The sequence below is a fragment of the Cherax quadricarinatus genome, chromosome 50 (assembly GCF_038502225.1).
Source record: "Cherax quadricarinatus isolate ZL_2023a chromosome 50, ASM3850222v1, whole genome shotgun sequence".
NCBI lineage: Eukaryota > Metazoa > Arthropoda > Malacostraca > Decapoda > Parastacidae > Cherax > Cherax quadricarinatus.
The window spans coordinates 31,301,388-31,322,878 of record NC_091341.1 but is presented as its reverse complement, the minus strand read 5'-3'; the positions used below and the strand labels follow the sequence as shown (position 1 = coordinate 31,322,878).

The 21,491-nt window shown below is 40.8% G+C and overlaps 1 protein-coding gene across 1 annotated transcript in view; it reads left to right on the top strand.

Moving 5' to 3' along the window:
• Positions 1–21,491, top strand: part of LOC138854137 (glucose dehydrogenase [FAD, quinone]-like) — a 132,727-nt gene that overhangs the window by 92,336 nt on the left and 18,900 nt on the right. Inside the window, exons 7-9 of the mRNA XM_070095367.1 lie at positions 19,818–19,975; positions 20,251–20,428; positions 20,867–21,092. Coding sequence (XP_069951468.1) covers positions 19,818–19,975; positions 20,251–20,428; positions 20,867–21,092 — 562 coding nt within the window. The remainder of the gene's footprint in view (positions 1–19,817; positions 19,976–20,250; positions 20,429–20,866; positions 21,093–21,491) is intronic.

Below are 21,491 nucleotides of genomic sequence, written 5' to 3'. Positions count from 1 at the left end.
TTAAATGCTCAATTCTTTCCCTCGTTTGGCACTGAAGAAAAAAGTCCTACAGACCTGTCATTTCCTTGGAGATTTAGTTGATCAGGTTTTCTGCCATGTTGTCTTCCCGTTAAACACTGGTGCAGTTGATATGGAGGTCAGTTATTTCATTGTAGTGGAAAACGTCTCATGTCTGGTTCACGTCTGGCAGCAGGTCTGGTACTTGAATGCCGGTCCCTCTTTTGTCATATTTAGTCCATTTCGTTGTCGTCACCGTCAGTTTTTATGTCACTATAGGTTCCTTGCATGTTGTTGCAGCAGTACTTACAAATTTGGCCATCACTGGAGTTCGGATAGTCCCAGGGGACGGCAAGATATAGGAGCAGCCTTGTTGTTGCTTGCTGTGGCTGCCCCTTCAAGACACTGTACACTGTGTACATCAGACCCATACTGGAGTATGCAGCACCAGTTTGGAACCCACACCTGGTCAAGCACGTCAAGAAATTAGAGAAAGTGCAAAGGTTTGCATCAACTATTGGACCACTACGACAAGGTCCTAAATGCACTAGAAGACAAAAAGAATGCAGATGTAATATATACAGACTTTGCAAAAGCCTTCGACAAGTGTGACCATGGCGTAATAGCGCACAAAATGCGTGCTAAAGGAATAACAGGAAAAGTCGGTCGATGGATCTATAATTTCCTCACTAACAGAACACAGAGAGTAGTCGTCAACAGAGTAAAGTCCGAGGCAGCTACGGTGAAAAGCTCTGTTCCACAAGGCACAGTACTCGCTCCCATCTTGTTCCTCATCCTTATATCCGACATAGACAAGGATGTCAGCCACAGCACCGTGTCTTCCTTTGCAGATGACACCCGAATCTGCATGACAGTGTCTTCCATTGCAGACACTGCAAAGCTCCAGGCAGACATCAACCAAATCTTTCAGTGGGCTGCAGAAAACAATATGAAGTTCAACGATGAGAAATTTCAATTACTCAGATATGGTAAACATGAGGAAATTAAATCTTCATCAGAGTACAAAACAAATTCTGGCCACAAAATAGAGCGAAACACCAACGTCAAAGACCTGGGAGTGATCATGTCGGAGGATCTCACCTTCAAGGACCATAACATTGTATCAATCGCATCTGCTAGAAAAATGACAGGATGGATAATGAGAACCTTCAAAACTAGGGAGGCCAAGCCCATGATGACACTCTTCAGGTCACTTGTTCTATCTAGGCTGGAATATTGCTGCACACTAACAGCACCTTTCAAGGCAGGTGAAATTGCCGACCTAGAAAATGTACAGAGAACTTTCACGGCGCGCATAACGGAGATAAAACACCTCAATTATTGGGAGCGCTTGAGGTTCCTAAACCTGTATTCCCTGGAACGCAGGAGGGAGAGATACATGATTATATACACCTGGAAAATCCTAGAGGGACTAGTACCGAACTTGCACACGAAAATCACCCACTACGAAAGCAAAAGACTTGGCAGACGATGCACCATCCCCCCAATGAAAAGCAGGGGTGTCACTAGCACGTTAAGAGACCATACAATAAGTGTCAGGGGCCCGAGACTGTTCAACTGCCTCCCAGCACACATAAGGGGGATTACCAACAGACCCCTGGCAGTCTTCAAGCTGGCACTGGACAAGCACCTAAAGTCAGTTCCGGATCAGCCGGGCTGTGGCTCGTATGTTGGTTTGCGTGCAGCCAGCAGCAACAGCCTGGTTGATCAGGCTCTGATCCACCAGGAGGCCTGGTCTCAGACCGGGCCGCGGGGGCGTTGACCCCCGGAACTCTCTCCAGGTAAACTCCAGGTAAAGGCTAGTTCCGGAGCTCAGGGGTATATCTTATGAAGAAAGGTAGAAGGAAATCGGACTGTCTACACTGGAGGATAGGAGGGTCAGGTGAGACATGATAACAACATACAAAATACTGCATAAAATAGATAAGGTGGACAGAGACATGTTGTTCCAGAGAAGGGACACAGAAACAAAGGTTCACAATTGGAAGCTGAAGACTCAGACGAGTCACAGGGATGTTAGGAAGTATTTCTTCAGAGTCGTCAGGAAGTGGAATAGCCTAGCAAGTGATGTAGTGGAGGTAGGAACCATACATTGCTTTAAGACGAGGTATGACAAAGCTCAGGAAGTAGAGAGAGGACCTAGTAGCAATCAGTGAAGAGGCGGGGCCAGCAGCTGAGTCTCGACCCCTGCAACCACAATTAGGTGAGTACATTGTAGGGACACCACGTGCGAGGGTCACACCTTCCATACTCTGCAAATATAAATGTTTTTGAGGGCTACGGTCAGGGCCGGATTAAGAAGTCTCCGGGCCCTAGGCTATTCAGATTGGCGGGGCCCCTTTGAGTTACTGGTAAGCGAAGCAACCCCTTCCAGCTTGGGGGTGGGGTGGGGGGTTGGTGTGAGCCTGTTTAAGGTTTAATTAAATACATTCTGGCTATTTAGATTAAATTTAATAGGGAAAGTACATCAAGACAACCAAAACCATTTACCAACAGCCATTATAACTATCTTGTTAAATCATGCATTTTAAAGAGAATAAACTCAAGACAGCATAGTATTACTAGATTAGGCTATTAAAGTAGTGACATCATGTACCTATTATATTCAGCATAACTACTACAGCACTATTATTCCCTTTATAAATCACTGACCATTATTGTTATCATTGCATCATGCATAAGACTATCAAATCATATAAACTCAAGAAAGTAAAGAATTGTTTATATTCATAGGCACTTCTTAAATAAACTTTTTTCTGGATTTCATATTGGCAGAATCATCAATTATATTCTGAAAATCAATATTTCTTGTTAGATCATACTCAATGGTCAACAAGGCTAGGTTACACAATTTGTCTTGGCTCATTGTTGAACGGAGCTGGTTTTTCACTCTTTTCAAAACAGAAAATGAACGTTCTCCTTCACAGTTAGTAGCTGGAAGTGTTAGGTAAAGGCGATACACTATGTCAACATTAGGGAAGGTTTCTGAGATACCTGCATTTCTTAAATGTTTCAAAGCAGCTGAGGGTGCACATTTTTCAGGTGGAGCTTTAATCTGATTCATATACCCAGAAAAATGAACTATTTCTTCAACAAATGTGTCCTGAACATCTGCTGAAAGGTGTTGTTGCAACTTTAATGCAGCTTCTCTCAATTCTGCATCTGGCATAGTAGTAATTTTGAACAGAAATCCAAACTTTCATTGAGATTCTGGTAGATTTCTTTTCTTTTCACCAATTCTGTAATCAGTGAATCCAGAATGACGAAGTATGTAGCTGTCTTACATTTCTGCCTTGGTAGCAACACAGTTTCATTGTCTGGCTCTTCAAAATTGCGTTTCCTCTTCCTTGACCGCTGATGATCAGCCCGGTAACTGTAGTCTTTCACCAGCAGTTTAGTTTTCTCCTCAAACATTTCAAAAGCTTCATCATTGCGAAGTGAGCTTACAAATTCCACTAAGCCTGCATAGAGGTTAGCACAAGTAGCCATTTCAATTTCAATTTTCTGAAGTGTCTTGTTCGTGGCATTTAACCGTTCCAGTATACAGTCCCAAAGCACACAGAGTAAGGCCAATTCAAAATCTTCCAATTTTGATGCTAAGCTGGCTGCTTCGCTTCTTGTAGTTGCTGTCTGGTCTTCATCCTCTGCTATTTGGATCAAAGCAGAACGTATTTTAGCAAAACTGTCTTTCAAAGCATGTGTTGCATCATGCTGTGCTGACCACCTTGTTCCATTATATTTACCCGACATGTTACTTGCATTGTCGTAGCTCTGGCCACGGCAATCCATAATAGAGAGATCATCTTCAAGCAGAGTATCCAGTACTACATTCATCATTGTTTCTCCATCATGGCCTGAAAGAGGAATGATTTTTATAAAGCGCTCTACAGGCTTACCACTGGAGTCGACAAAGCGAACAATGAATGTCAATTGATCTGTATGTGAAATATCTGGTGTTGAATCTACACTTATTGCAAAGTATTTTGCAGTTTTCACAGCTGCTATGATGTTATTGAGGACCTTCTTAGTCATCAGTTCAATAAATTCATTGCATATAGTAGATGATATGTAAGATACAGTGCCTCTTCCTGCATTCCCAAGGCGTGACACATGATTTGCTAAGAATGGATCGAATTGTGCTAACAGTTCTATGATCCCTAGGAAATTGCCATTGTTTTCCGAACCAAAAACCTCATTTTCTCCACGGAAAGCAAGTCCTCTTAGAGCTAAGAATTTTACAACAGCAACAACTCTTTCTAGAACTTTTCTCCAATAAGTGCGCTCTTTTTCAGTTTGATTTTCCAAATGAGAATCCAATAAGCCTTTTTTCTGTGCACGAAATACACTGGCTAAAATGCAGCTCCTGTGAGTGGTGCTGTTTTCATGTTCCTCGAAACGCTTGGAATTTTTCCAGTCATTGAACACCTGTGTGAAGGTATTTTCTTTGGTAGAAAATAGCTTGCATGCTGAACAGTACACTTTTCCTGAGCTTTCAGAGTATACCATCCATGATCTTTTCACAGTTTCTGAATTTGCAAGCTTCCTATAAAACATAGAGGACTTTAAACAACGACGACTTCCATCATCATAAATCCTTGCTGATTTCCTAAAGTCAATGTTCAGAGTTTGACTGAAGTTTTCTGCAATGAAAGCATTACGTAGAGAATCTGGGATTACATTTGACCATGAGGCAGGATCTTTTAAGACAAATCCTGTGGATAAAATGTCCGTTGAGACATTGAGAGGAGACACAAAAGAAGTAGATGCTGGCTGAGAAATAATGGAGGGAGGGCTTCCTGTATGATCTGACGTATCTGCAGATTCAACTGTACTGGTAACATCAGAAACTGTTTTCGTGAATACGTCTGTGATCTTTCTGCAGCTTCCTACATCTTTCTTTTTCTGTTCTTCTTCTTGAATTTTCTTCTTTCTTTTCTGTGACCCACTCGCATAAGAACGTCCAACATCACGTTCACGAGATGCCATAATGAGGATGTATCACTGTCTGTAATCATGCAAATACAAATTTTTCATTATCAATTATTATTAATTTTTTAATTATTAATTTATTTTTTCTGTCAATTGGGGGGACATGGCCCTTGTAGCCCCCTTTCCTCTGGCTGCGCATCTAAAAATTCAAAACATTACCAGAAAGGAGTCATATACAGAACTTTTACCATAGATTAGGTTAGTGATTTGGGCTACGAATATTTTACTAATTCATCCTCCTTGATCTCCAATTTACTTAAACAGAAATCATACTAAGTCCAAGAACAATGCACAATGGTATTTATATTACCATTTTCATAACTAAACTAATCATTATGTTTTGCATGATATATGGCCTACCACCATAGATAAGGACATGAGATTTAAAGAATGCAGGGACAATTTTCAGTTTCACCCAACCAACGATTTTCTGATGTGGCTTATGTGTTTCTGGGGAAATATGTAGTAAATTAATTGATGTTCTACATCACTTCCGTCGCAACTTGAAAACTAAGCATTTGCGACGGAAGTGATGTAGGACATCAATCAATTGAGATCTGTTATTGAAATGATGAAGACTTAAAGACAGGACAAAGTGCTTTTAAAACCTACAAACGGAAGTCACTTTGCGTTTTTAGGTTTTTCTTTATAGTATTTTTACCAAAAATGCGTCTTTACTGGTCCATGCGTCTTTACTGGTCCATGCATCTTTACTGGTCAAGTAACCCTATCTGGTACCTCCCTTAACATTTAGAGGCGAAAACAAACATTTATCCATACACATCAATGTCTATCAACAACACTTCAGTTAATTTGTCACAGTACAAGTCTAGATAACGTGTAATTGCTACAGAAAATTGGAGAGGAATCTCCCATACTCACCCGTTAGCGGGAAAACACAGCTGTTCTGATGTAAACAAAGGCGTGTTGAGTGTTGCCATCTATGGTTAGGTTTATTTATTTTTATTTTATTTCATTATTTATTTTTGTTTTGATTAATTTTTAAAAATAAATTTTACTCTCCAAACACTTGAACTTTTTAGGTACGGACCCATTTGCACTTGCACCATGTGTGCAGTCTTGGATGAGCCCCTGAACCCTTTGGACCGCGGGGCCCCCAAATGCGTGGGGCCCTAGGCAAATGCCTCGTTTGCTTATGCGGTAATCCGGCCCTGGGGCTACCCAAGTGTACTGCAAGGGTCGCTAAGTGTGTCAGGGTAGTGAACAATCCTTGAAGCGATTTACAATTTGCCTGAGCCACATAAGAGTGGGGAGACCCACAATTTTATAAGTGATCTAGTAAGTGATACTTGGTGGCACATTCAGAGTGGGCAGGCCTAGTGTGCTCCAGGTGACATTGTCATGTGTCACCCAAGAAAGATAATAAAGTGAAACAAATGTATGACCAGTGAAAGAAATACAGTGAATAGGGTACATTATATATCGAGAAAAAATGGAGGTGGATCTATGCCAGGACATCACATCGAGCTGGACAATCTACAGGCTGCATTGCAAGTACTGTATTCACCTATGTGTGGTTGTTGGGTGTGGGCTTTGGTTTCCAATTAACCACCAAACTGATTGTGAACGGTCCAACTCTCCTAGTACGATAAAGAATATATGGTCAAGTACTCATTAAGGAATAGCAATTGGTAATTTATGGAACAAGGCAAGATAGGTTTCTATAAGACTAGGTGGTAGTAAAAGCAGAGAGGTACAGAAGAGTAGGTAGGTGTGGGTCAAGTCACAGGAGGGTGTGGGTCAGGTCACAGGAGGGTGTGGTCAGGTAAGGGAGCACTGCCGACTCCACATAACACTCCAACGCACAATTCCACCTACTTTTCAGACACTTAATAAACCCACATATAGTTCTACACACACACACACACACACACACACACACACACACACACACACACACACACACACACACACATACACACACACACACACACACGTACGTTCCCACATATACAGACTCACACATACACTCCCCCCCGCTCCCACACCAATCTCTCACTCCTTCCCCCTCATCCTCCCCTCTCTCTCACCCTTCTCCCCCACCTCTCCTTCTTTCCCCCTGTCCCTCTCCCATTCTCCCCCTCTGCTTCTCACTCCTCCTCACTTTCCATATTCCCCCTTCAATCCCTTTCCCCACCTCTCTCCCATTTAGCCACTGTCTACAGTTTCCTCCTCTACCTCCCCTGCCCTCCCCTCATGCTCAAACACACCACAAAACACACAGAATTACATAAGCTTTTTATTCTGAGGCAACCAAAACAAAAAAAGATGGGTTGCCAGAGAGCAGGAAGGAAAACCAAGGGACAGGAGGATGAATCTGCAAAGATTGGGCAGCAGAGCTCATGAAAAGGGAACATGAATGGGGAAACAAACTAGAAGAAACTAGAAACTAGAAGAAGTGGGAGATGCAAGTCTTAGCAGCAGAGGCAAGGATACAGAGATAAGAAGAGAAACTGAAAAATCTTAAAAAGCCTAAAGAACTAAAGAACAATTTGGGAATGACATCAGAGACTGCTACCTCAGTCACAAACAAGGGGACTGTAGGGAACGAAGGAGCAAAACTGCATGTACAAGCCCTATCAGAGGGGACTGCAGTAAATGAAAGAGCTAAGCTATATATGGAGGCCCTAACAGACCACAGCAGAGCCCAGGGAAGGCTGAGAAGGAAAAATGACAGGCCACTGAGCCCAAGTACAATAGATAGTGAAACTGAAGAAAGGAAAGCGGCAATGGAGGAAATTAAATCAAATCAGTGGGTACAGGGATATGCAGTAGGAGAACGAAAGGGAAAAATCAGTCTTTATGGGCTCCAGGAAGTTGAAGAGAAAACTTACGAAGCAAGAAAACAAGGGGAAAAATGCAATTGAAAGCATCATAAAAGTAAAAGGAGATGACATGACCCAGCTGGCAAATTTTCAGAGAATAGGGGGGTTTGCAAGAAGAACCCGACCAGTGCAAGTGACGTTCAAGGCAGCGTCGACTCAGAACAGGATCCTGCAGGAGAAAGCTAGACTAAGGGACATGCCGGCATACCGGAAGGTGTATCTCGACCATGACAGAACAGAAGAAGAAAGGCAGAAACTGAGAGATTGCATAAAGGCAAAAGGAGAGAAGAGAGAAGATGGAGGTGGACAGGAGAACCCAGATTCAGGAGGAAGATCAAATACAGCCTCCCTCACAACTACCTACAGAAGCCCCCCAACCAGGACAACCCCAAACACACATGCCATATCCTATGCCCCCACCCATCTCATTACAAACTCCATTCCCACAGCAACCACCCATAGTTCTTTATCAGGTCTCCCACTTTCCCAACCCCAATGTAACCCCCAGACCACAGTTTAGAAAAGAAGTTGAAGGTGCGGTATACAAATGCAGATGGAATAACAAGTAAGTGTGAGGAGAGGCATGAAAGAATCAGGAAGACATCACCAGACATAATAGCACTCACAGAAACAAAACTCACCAGGATAACAGATGCAATCTTTCCACTCAGATATCAAATCCTCAGGAAACACAGAGGGGGGAGAGGGGGAGGAATTGCACTGGTCATTAAAAACCAGTGGGGATTTGAGAAAATGGAAGGAATGGATGGCATGGAACAATCCAGTCTGAGGGCCATAAGGTGGTAATTTCAGTAATGTACAACCCACCACAGAACTGCAGGAGGCCAAGAGGAGAATACGACGAGAGCAACAGAGCAATGGTCGACACACTAGTCGAGGTGGCCAGAAGAGCTCACATGGGAGGAGCAAAGTTACTAGTTATGGGTGATTTCAATCACAAGGAGATTAATTGGGAAAACCTGGAGTCCCATGGAGGTCCCGAAACATGGAGAGCCAAGATGATGGATGTGGTACTGGAAAACCTCATGCATCAACATGTTAGAAACACTACCAGAGAGAGAGGTGAGGATGATCCAGCAGGACTGGACCTTGTATTCACCTTGAGTAGTTCAGACATCGAGGATATCATGTATGAAAGGCCCCTGGGAGCTAGTGATCATGTGGTTCTGTGCTTTGACTACATAGTTGAGCTACAAGTGGAGAGAGTAGCAGGAATAGGATGGGAAAAACCAAACTACAAAAGGGGGAACTACTCAGGCATGAGGAACTTCTTGCAAGACATTTATTTATTTATTTATTTATTTATTTATTTTCAATTTGAGCACACTTACAGAGGTACAAAAAAAAATACAGATAAGAGCAGTATGCCAAAGCCACTTATACTATGCATAGCATTACGGGCTGGCTTAAAATTAACTTAAGATTAACTAAGCAATGATGAAATCAGTGATAAAACATTAATGTAAACAGATTACTATAAAGCACAAGTGAGTATTACAAAGACAGGTCATATGGTTGCATTCAGTTAGGTAGTGATTCTGTTAGGTAGTGTATTTAAAAAAATAATAAAGTTAGATTCGGTTTTAGGTTTAACATTTATGTGATATAATTGTGAGAAACATTTAAGATATACAATTTATAAGGTTCAGTTATTCAGTATTTATTTGGTTTTGGGTGAGTAAGTGATCTTTGAGAAGAGACTTGAATTTATAAACAGGTTGTGTTTCTTTTATATTTACAGGTAATGAATTCCAGATTTTAGGGCCTTTTATGTGCATTGAGTTTTTGCATAGTGTGAGATGGACACGAGGAACATCAAAGAGTGATCTGTGCCTTGTGTTATGGTCATGTGTTCTGTTGAGGTTGGCAAGGAGACGTTTGAGGGGAGGGTTAATATCAGAGTTAAGTGTTCTATGTATGTAATAGGTGCAGTAATAAGTATGGATGTTTTGTATGGTGAGTAGGTTTAGTGTATTGAATAATGGTGGAGTGTGCTGCCTGTAGTGAGAATTTGTTATCATTCTAACTGCAGCCTTTTGTTGAGTAATTAGTGGTCTGAGATGGTTAATTGTTGTTGAGCCCCATGCACAAATTCCATAGGTGAGATAGGGGTAAATAAGAGAGTGATATAGGGCCAGGAGGGCTGACTGTGGAACATAGTACCGTATCTTCGATAGTATGCCTACAGTCTTGGAAATTTTCTTAGAAATTTGTTGTATATGTGTATGAAATTTGAGTCTATTATCAAGGTGGATTCCTAAGAATTTTCCCTCTGTTAGTTTTGTGATAGGTGATCCGTTTATCATTATGTTGAGAGGGACATCTGTAGCTCTGTTACCAAACTGAATGAAGTAGGTTTTGTCAATGTTTAGTGTAAGTTTGTTAGTCCTCATCCAGGTAGATATTTTCTGTAATTCGGTATTTACAGTATTGGCTAGCGTGACTGGGCTCAGGTGAGAGAAGACGTATGTAGTGTCATCTGCAAATAGTGTGGGTTTGAGTAATTGCGAAGCATTTGGAAGGTCATTTATGTATAGGAGAAAGAGAAGAGGGCCAAGGACACTTCCCTGTGGGACACCAACTGTAATTGGTTGCGCAGAAGAGTTTGCCCCATTTGCGTACACATATTGGCTTCTGTTGCTGAGGTATGACTTGAGGTAGTTGAGGGAGTGCCCTCTTATACCATAGTGTGACAATTTTACGTGGAGCAAGTCATGGTCAACTGTATCAAAAGCTTTACGTAAGTCAATGAAGATCCCCAGTGGGACTTCTTTTTTCTCTATTGCAGTGTATATATGTTCTAGCATGTGTATAATAGCATCATTAGTATTTTTATTAGGCCTGAATCCAAATTGGCAGGGGTTGAGTATGTTTTGGGAGATAAGGTAGGAGTAGATTCGTTTATGAATTAATTTTTCAAAGATTTTTGAGAGAGGGTGTAAGTTGGATATTGGCCTATAGTTATTCAACTCTGTTTGGTCTCCTCCTTTGTGGATCGGGGTGACCCTTGCTATTTTGAGTACTGTAGGGAAGGTGGAGGATTCAATGGATTTGTTAAAGAGTGTTGCAATGATTGGTGATAGCACTTGTGACACTTTTTTGTATATAAAGGGTGGTAAGGTATTTAAATCTCCTGCCTTGTTTTTTAGTGCGTTGATAATAAGGGAGACTTCGTATGGGTTAGTCGGAGCTAGGAACAGAGTGTTCGGGTAGTTGCCGGTGAGGTAGTCATTTGGTGGGGTATCTGAGCTTGGGATTTTATTGGCAAGGTTTTGTCCTATAGTGGAGAAGAAATCATTGAGTCTGTTTGCTGTTTCTGTTGGTGGGAGTTGGGGTTCATCTGATTTTGCTAATTTTATTTCGCTATTTCGTGATATCTTTTTTGTTCCCAGAATTTCTGATAGGGTTTTCCAGGTCTTTTTTATATCACCTCGTAAGTTGGATAATCTGTTCTCATAATACAATTTTTTTGCCCTTCTTATCAGGCTGGTTAGGATTGACGAGTAACGTTTTGTTTGGTCTCTGGTTATGTGACCCATTCTGTACTGTTTTTCATATTGGTGTTTTGTATTTATGGATTTGAGAATGCTGGGTGTTAGCCAGGGACTGTTCAGTCTCTTTGCTGTCATCTGTTTAGTTTTTTTAGGGCAGTGCTTGTTATAGAGGTATTGGGTTTTTTTTAGAAAATTATTAATACATTCGTCAATATCTGTATAGGTTTCTAGCTCGGTGTGCCAATCAATGTTTGCTATTGCTGTTGTGAAGTTATTAATGGCTGCCTCATTGTGAAGTCTGAAGGTGACTTTAGTAGTGTCTTGGGGTAGTTTACCAAGAGTTGTTATGAGGAAAGTAGGGTAGTGGTCTGTGGTATTATCTGTAATTATGCCTGATTTTAAAGGGGATATGGTGTTGGTCCAGATGTGGTCAAGTAGAGAAACACTAGTCTCTGTAACTCTTGTAGGTTTTGTTACTGTTGGTAGTAACATACAGTTACTCATTGTGTTTGTGAATTCAGTAACGTGTGGGTCCTGGTCTTGCAGGAGATTTATATTGAAGTCACCTGAGAGTAGTAAGTGATCTTTGTTCATGCGTGCATCAGTTATCATACTTCCTAGATTTTGACTAAATTGGCTAATGTTTGACTGTGGAACTCTGTAGATGTTTATCAATGTGAGAGGTTTTTGTAGGTACTTGGATTTGAATTTAGCTATTATATATTCCCCATGTTCATCCCTTGTGCAAGTATTAGTGATACATTGTAGTTGGTCTGAGTAGTATATGGCTGTGCCACCCCCTTGTTGGTCTGGCCTACAGTTGTGTATGGCTGTGTATCCAGGAATGGCATAGACATCTGTACTATCAGGCTTTAGCCAGGTTTCAGTTAGTGTAATGATGGACATATTGGCATGTAAGGAATTTAGTAATGCTATGAGGTCATCGTAATGCTTGCTTAAAGATCTGATATTGTAGTTAAAGATAGTTATGTTGTTGTTGGCACTGAGAAGTGCCTTTGATTGTTCTGCAGTGTAGTAATTACAGTAACTGTTTGATTCATTTAAGTCATTAGATAAGAGGTTGGTATCAGGATCAATGCTTGTAATCATAAGATTTGTAGTGAATCTATAGTTTGAATTAAGTATAAAAACAAAGTAAATAGTCTTAAGCTAAAAAATAGCACCTGGATTATTTAACAAATGTAAAATAATGAGCTAAGGGACTAATACAAATAAAGTGATGATCAAATAGTGGAGCTTGGGAATATGGTAGTAGGTAGTACTATAAAGGTAATTTTTTAAAGTTAGAATTATAGTATAAAATTATAATATAAAAGGGACTAATATAGGTTGTGGTGAATAATAAAGTGGTAATCTAATAAATGAGCTTTGGAATATAATGGCAAAAATGTGAATTTATTCTACTTTAGCACCTAAGAATAGCACCTTGATTATTTTAACAATTGTGAATATATAAACTAGGATAGTTATATAAAGCTAAAATAAAGGAGAAAATATATAAGGGACTAAAATTAAGTAATGGTAAGCAAAGTTAAATGGACAGATGGTAGGAATTATAATATAAACTTATAATATAAAAATACAATTTGAAATGGTACTTGCAATTGCACTAGAGTCTGGTATAGGTTGTTGACAAGATCAAGATTATAACTAAATTTAGATTGACAAAATGAAATTCACAATTAAAGTACCAAAAGAATAATAGTAAAAAAAAAACAATGGTAATGTCTTGGTTATAATATGATAGTAAGAGGGTAGACAGGTACACAGGTACAAGGGAAAATATAAAGGTTGGGGTTGAATATAAAAACTTGAAAATTTGGCTACAAAATGTTATGGGAAGTATAAAATAATGTTTAATGTACAAAAGTAAAATTGACTGGTAGTAAATATGGTGTTTAATAAAATTTTAGTAAGTAATAATGATTACAAAAAAGTGAAAAAGTAATGTTTATTTCATTCAATATTGCACTGGTAGTTATACTTGAGGTTATATGGCAGTAGTACAAGGTAATTAAGAGTAATCTAGGATAGTAAATGTGGTATTAAAACAGGTTAAGGTAATTAGACAAGTAATGGTTATTAAATGTCAAAAATGTTAAGAGTAAATTGAAATTTTAGTAAAAATGATATTTATTAATTTTAGTAAGTAATATCAATTGATAGTATTTAAAAAAATATGAGGTAGTAATATGGACAGAGAAAGTATCAATTCAGCTAATGTTTAAGCGAACAATAGTAAATAAGAAAATCACATAAGGTGACTTATGCTTACTAGTAAAATCACAAAATGAGGTAGTTGATTATTTAATTACTAAGAGATTGTACAATGAAATTTGAACAATAATGGAGCAAAACGTACACTACACTACGTAGGCTTTTATGTTGGACATTGTTTAGTTATTCTCTGTAAGATTAGTATCCCTGAGAAATCGTGATAGATCATTCTCGTTCGTGATTGTGTACAGTTGACCTACATTTGTTTTCCTAACTAGAATTTTCCCATCCCGTGTGAAGCATTGGTGTATTGTGTCATTATTCTCTCGCTTAAGTTTTCTGACTCTATACAGGAGGTTCTGACGTTTTTTGGTAAGACACTCATTTATGTATACCTCTTTCTTTACTTTAATAGATGCAATAATTAAGTCTTTTTTCCTGTCATGTGAGTGGAATCTAAGCATAACACTTTTTCTACCATGGGATCCTAGTAACCTGGCTTCTTTTATTTCTGACTCTGGTACAATAACACTTGTTTGGTCCTTTATGATCTGCAGAGTAATTTCTTTACTGTTTGTTTGGTTCATATCACTGGGAAAAAGTGGACTGTTAACTATTACTGCGTCCGATAGTTTATCTTGTTCCGTTTTATCTTCTTGGAGAGCAAAGTAGTCACTGAACTGGTTATCTAAGTTGTTCTTCCATTCTTTTACTGCTTCTTCAACCTTTGTATTAAGAGATATTATTTGTTGGGTATGTCTATCTATGACTGTTTGGATGGTCTTGTCACAGTTAGTCATTCCTGGTGTCGATAATTTTTGTTCAAGACTGAGGATTTTGTTTTCGAGTTTACCTGGAGTTTACCTGGAGAGAGTTTCGGGGGTCAACGCCCCCGCGGCCCGGTCTGTGACCAGGCCTCCTGGTGGATCAGCGCCTGATCAACCAGGCTGTTGCTGCTGGCTGCACGCAAACCAACGTACGAGCCACAGCCCGGCTGATCAGGAACTGACTTTAGGTGCTTGTCCAGTGCCAGCTTGAAGACTGCCAGGGGTCTGTTGGTAATCCCCCTTATGTGTGCTGGGAGGCAGTTGAACAGTCTCGGGCCCCTGACACTTATTGTATGGTCTCTTAACGTGCTAGTGACACCCCTGCTTTTCATTGGGGGGATGGTGCATCGTCTGCCAAGTCTTTTGCTTTCGTAGTGAGTGATTTTCGTGTGCAAGTTCGGTACTAGTCCCTCTAGGATTTTCCAGGTGTATATAATCATGTATCTCTCCCTCCTGCGTTCCAGGGAATACAGGTTTAGAAACCTCAAGCGCTCCCAGTAATTGAGGTGTTTTATCTCCGTTATGCGCGCCGTGAAAGTTCTCTGTACATTTTCTAGGTCGGCAATTTCACCTGCCTTGAAAGGTGCTGTTAGAGTGCAGCAATATTCCAGTCTAGATAGAACAAGTGACCTGAAGAGTGTCATCATGGGCTTGGCCTCCCTAGTTTTGAAGGTTCTCATTATCCATCCTGTCATTTTTCTAGCAGATGCGATTGATACAATGTTATGGTCCTTGAAGGTGAGATCCTCCGACATAATCACTCCCAGGTCTTTGACGTTGGTGTTTCGCTCTATTTCGTGGCCAGAATTTGTTTTGTACTCTGATGAAGATTTAATTTCCTCATGTTTACCATATCTGAGTAATTGAAATTTCTCATCGTTGAACTTCATATTGTTTTCTGCAGCCCACTGAAAGATTTGGTTGATGTCCGCCTGGAGCCTTGCAGTGTCTGCAATGGAAGACACTGTCATGCAGATTCGGGTGTCATCTGCAAAGGAAGACACGGTGCTGTGGCTGACATCCTTGTCTATGTCGGATATGAGGATGAGGAACAAGATGGGAGCTAGTACTGTGCCTTGTGGAACAGAGCTTTTCACCGTAGCTGCCTCGGACTTTACTCTGTTGACGACTACTCTCTGTGTTCTGTTAGTGAGGAAATTATAGATCCATCGACCGACTTTTCCTGTTATTCCTTTAGCGCGCATTTTGTGCGCTATTACGCCATGGTCACACTTGTCGAAGGCTTTTGCAAAGTCTGTATATATTACATCTGCATTCTTTTTGTCTTCTAGTGCATTTAGGACCTTGTCGTAGTGATCCAGTAGCTGAGACAGACAGGAGCGACCTGTTCTAAACCCATGTTGCCCTGGGTTGTGTAACTGATGGGTTTCTAGATGGGTGGTGATCTTGCTTCTTAGGACCCTTTCAAAGATTTTTATGATATGGGATGTTAGTGCTATTGGTCTGTAGTTCTTTGCTGTTGCTTTACTGCCCCCTTTGTGGAGTGGGGCTATGTCTGTTGTTTTTAGTAACTGAGGGACGACCCCCGTGTCCATGCTCCCTCTCCATAGGATGGAAAAGGCTCGTGATAGGGGCTTCTTGCAGTTCTTGATGAACACAGAGTTCCATGAGTCTGGCCCTGGGGCAGAGTGCATGGGCATGTCATTTATCGCCTGTTCGAAGTCATTTGGCGTCAGGATAACATCGGATAGGCTTGTGTTAATCAAATTTTGTGGCTCTCTCATAAAAAATTCATTTTGATCTTCGACTCTCAGTCTGGTTAGCGGCTTGCTAAAAACTGAGTCATATTGGGACTTGAGTAGCTCACTCATTTCCTTGCTGTCATCTGTGTAGGACCCATCTTGTTTAAGTAGGGGCCCAATACTGGGCGTTGTTCTCGATTTTGATTTGGCATAGGAGAAGAAATACTTTGGGTTTCTTTCGATTTCATTTATAGCTTTTAGTTCTTCCCGTGATTCCTGACTCCTAAAGGATTCTTTTAGCTTAAGTTCGATGCTTGCTATTTCTCTGACCAGTGTCTCCCTGCGCATTTCAGATATATTGACCTCTTTTAGCCGCTCTGTTATTCTTTTCCGTCGCCTGTAAAGGGAGCGCCTGTCTCTTTCTATTTTACATCTACTACTCCTTTTTCTTAGAGGAATAAGCCTTGTGCATACATCGAGTGCCACCGAGTTAATCTGTTCTAGGCATAAGTTTGGGTCTGTGTTGCTTAGTATATCTTCCCAGCTTATATCGGTTAGGACTTGGTTTACTTGGTCCCACTTTATGTTTTTGTTATTGAAGTTGAATTTGGTGAATGCTCCCTCGTGACTAGTCTCATTTTGTCGGTCTGGGGCTCCTCGCATACATGTCTGAACCTCAATTATGTTGTGATCTGAGTATATTGTTTTTGATATGGTGACATTTCTTATCAGATCATCATTGTTAGTGAATATGAGGTCTAGTGTATTCTCCAGTCTAGTAGGCTCTATTATTTGCTGGTTTAAATTGAATTTTGTGCAGAGATTTTAAAGCTCGTGTGAGTGTGAGTTTTCATCAGAGCTGCCTCCTGGTGTTATTACTGCAACAATATTATTTGCTATATTCCTCCATTTTAGGTGCCTTAAGTTGAAATCCCCCAGGAGCAAGATGTTGGGTGCAGGAGCTGGAAGATTTTCCAGTGGTCAATTTTTAACAGCTGTTCCTGGAATTGCTGGGATGTTGCATCCGGAGGCTTGTAGACTACCACAATGACTAGGTTTTGGTTCTCGACCTTTACTGCTAAAACTTCCACTACGTCATTTGAGGCATTAAGCAGTTCTGTGCAAACAAGTGACTCTGCAATGTACAGGCCAACCCCCCCCTTTTGCCTGTTCACTCTGTCACATCTGTATAGGTTGTAACCTGGGATCCATATTTCATTGTCCAAGTGATCCTTTATGTGGGTCTCAGTGAAAGCCGCGAACATTGCCTTTGCCTCTGCAAGCAGTCCACGGATGAAAGGTATTTTGTTGTTTGTTGCTGGCTTTAGACCCTGTATATTTGCAAAGAAGAATGTTATCGGACTGGTGGTATTGTTGGTACTGGTGTCTTGTTTTGTTAGTGTCTCTCGAAGATTCATATTTTCAATAACTAAGTTGGAGATGCATGACTTTAGGGTATCTGGATCGTTGGTCATACCTGAGAGACTACTTGGTAGGTTGAATCCGGGGAAGAGAGGGGAGGATGGACTGGTGGCAGCCATGCTTGTTGTTATTGTTGTGGTGTCGCCTTGAGTGGTGGTGAGTGGGGTGGTTGCTGGGCTGGCGTCCTCCTGACTACACTTGTTGAATAGTTGATTTTTCGGTGTTTTCTTGCTGGCCTTGGTGCTGTTTCCTCTTAGATTGCGCCTCATAATACTACAGGAATTGTTGTAGTTAAGAAGAAGTTGTAGCATACAAAGCTTAGGGTTACGTTGTTCGGCTGGCAGCGGGGTGTTGCTTTCGGTTTGTTTGCAGTCTTCCTTTGATCTCTATTTATTCGATTTGTAGGTTTCACTGTTGGTAATCTTTGGTCATTCTGGGTGCTACGTTGGGTAGTGCAGTTTTGCTTGTAACTAGGTCATCATAGGAGCATTGGTAGCTCTGGTAGTTGGAGAAAAGTACGGAGCTTGGAAGACGCCGCTGCCGCTGCAGTGGGAGAGAGAACTGACAGGAAAACCAGCACAAGAAATGGACTATGTGACAACAAAATGCAAGGAGGCAGAGGAGAGGTTTGTTCCCAAAGGAAACAGAAATAATGGGAAGACCAGAATGAGTCCTTGGTTCACCCAAAGGTGTAGGGAGAGAAACGTTGCCACAAAAACGTCACATTAGTTGCACTTATGTCCTTTTACTTCAATATAGGATAAACTCAACATTTTCCATTTAACAGTAAAATTATTGACATTCAGCTACCGCACAGCATCCGTCCTACTCTTCTGCAACTTACTAAAACAACACCTTATTTATGTCTTATTTTCTTTTCTCTACAAGACTTAAATCACATTATATGTCACGAATATAAGGACAAATGAGCTGATTTGCCTGACTGATGTAAGTATGGACAGATTTTATTTATATGGCGGTTTAATTGACTTCATGTTTCCAGACATAGATTAAAGCTCTATATGCATTTTATTATATAAACTTTAATAACAATCAAATTCGAATTAATGTTGATAAGGGTAACCTTATTTTGTTTCAAACGATTTCATTTATCTTTCTTGATTAAGGTCATGAACACCTTTACATTCCGTGTAATAATAAAGACTAGAAAAATATGTGGTAGAGCACCTTGACGGCAGCCATAATGGAAAATCCAGGTAATTTCAAAGAAAATATCAGCATTCCCAGTTTTTCCCATGTTAACATGTTATGGTCCAGAACTATGTGTGGTGTTGACCACCTTGATCCAGTGCTGGTATAAACAGCGGGCAGGTCAAATGGAAGACAGACACAAATAGCAGGAAAGCTTATTACTAGACACAGGGGCAATGGGCTTGTGTATAGACACAAGAGGCAGGTGAAATGGACAGACACAGAGAGCAGGAAGGTTTTTTGACATAGGGGCAGTGAGCTGGTGTACAGACACAGAGAGCAGGTGGACAATCAATGGAGATAAATTGGCTGGTGGAAAGTAAGACATGAAGTTAATAGTAAAAAATTACTTCATGTTTTATGTTGGAAATCCCATGGAGTGTGGAGGCCAGCCGGTACCAACAGTTAAAGACAGCTAGACAGCCTTCAGTGTCTGTGCCTCGCTGTAGAAGAATGGCAACTGACGAGCCGATGACTAGACAGACCTACTTACTCGTCTTTCCTCTTGCTACATCTGTTGGTGCTGATGTCAGCTGACTTCAACAATCAAGACATACACTTAACATGTATATAGACAGAGATAAAACATTTGTAGACAAAGTATACATGTACAAAATCAGACACAAACAAGACACACCATGAAACTGAACACAATATACAACCTAGACAAACAAATTACTTTTATGGAGCAGCCCCAAGCCTGCAGCGGTCATAAGGGGAGCGAGCATTGGTAGGCAATCAGGTTTGATACAAGGAAATGGAAAGTAGATCCATTTACCCGGATGAAGAACCCATGGTGGGAGACAGACAAAAGGCAGACAATCATGAGACATTCTGCAGACAGAGACAATGAGAACACCTTTCCAATGGTGGTTCACTTGACCACCTTTAACTGACCTTGTTGGATATGATGCTAAAATAAAACTAAGGGAAGGATCAGCAGCAGTTACGTTTTGCTGAAAATATCAAGTTGCTTAAGTTAAAATGACCATTTCTATAGATATTATATCCTGCTGTGTATTTATGATTTTTGCTATCACTACACAGGGCCGCTGACACTTGGGTTGTCTAATGAAGGCTACGCTTGGCCTGTGACGGGACCTGAAGATCCCTACTGGCCTGAGGTGCAGATAGCCTTCACTCCCTACTCAATCGCTAATGATTTCGGAATTGTCTCCGCCCAAATCTTCGGCATCAGACAAGATGTACGTCTCCTCTCCTCGGTCTCCTTTTCGAAACCCTAAATAACTACAAACTGGCAATTCTAGGCAAACAACTTTTTTTTTTCTTTAATTTCATATGTTTATTTAATTTCATGCAATCATAATTATTTTTTTCGTTCGTCCTCTCTATATAGCAAATGTAAACTGGTCACCTTTTAATTTCCACATACTGTGAAATATATCTTGTTATTTTAGCAATCCATAATCTTCCTTGCTAACAATTTTTTCTCAACCCATCTCTCTATGGTTCTTTCCAGCTTTACCAAAGGTACTTTCAAGGACTAGGTGGTCGGGAGGGGTTCTCCATAGGTCCTTTCCTGACAAGACCCAAGAGCAGAGGCTCCGTCACCCTCAACTCTGCCAACCCGCTGGACGCACCACTCATCGATACTAACTACTTCGAACACCCCGATGACATTGCAACCATGATCAGAGGTCAGAATTGTTCATTCAGGGATACTGATTGAGGGAGGAAAGCCACCGAAAACTCTTAAGTTGGAGATGATAGGTCAGTGGGATACTGGAAGGTCTACTAGACAAGACGGTTAGTATATTAAACACAAAGGTAGGAGGATGCTTTAAGATGGAAGTTATTGTAAGGACTATGTAATAAAATTGTGTGGGAAGGTGCACATCATCCTGTGTAGACTGTAGTCATATCAGAGAATAGCAACACATCATGAGTGTTCCTCTTACCCCCCCCCCCCTCCTTTTCGTCCCCTTCACAAAAATGGAGAATACAATATGAAGAAAATATTCACATTGTTCAACATATTTTGAGAATAGAAAGCAAGAATCATGAAATTACACACTGGAATTAGATATGTTGATTAATTCCTAAATTTTTTTTAACAAGTAGAAATTCTTCCACAGGGATAAAGTTCTCTCTTAGACTTGCATCGATGCCAGCATTAAAGCATGACTTCGACGCTGTGTTCCACGACCGTGTACTACAAGAGTGCGAACACGAGGTTCTCTACTCGGACCAGTACTGGGAGTGCTACATTAAAATCTTCGCTGGTACCATCTACCACCCCTGCGGCACCTGCAAAATGGGTCCACTCAAGGATCCCTACAGCGTTGTTGATGACCAACTCAGGTGAGATAAGAGATTTTTATTAAATGGAGAAGCCCATGAGAGCTATGCAGAGCGTGGGAAACGGTAGATAATCAAGAATATACAGGAATATAATATCTCTATTTACTACAAGTACGTGTACAAGGTATACAGACCACAGCTGACATGAATGAAATACTACTATATAAAAAGCGGCTTATTATACTGAGCATTCCGGGCAAATTAGGTCAGTTTTGTCCCAGGATGCGACCCACACCAGTCCAGTAACACCCAGGTACCCATTTTACTGATGGGTGAACATGGGCAACCGGTGTAAAGAAACACGTCCAATGTTTCCACCCCTTCGCCGGGAATCAAACCCAGACCCTCACTGTGTGAAGCGACAGCATTTGCCACCAGGCCACGGGGATGGGGGCTGCA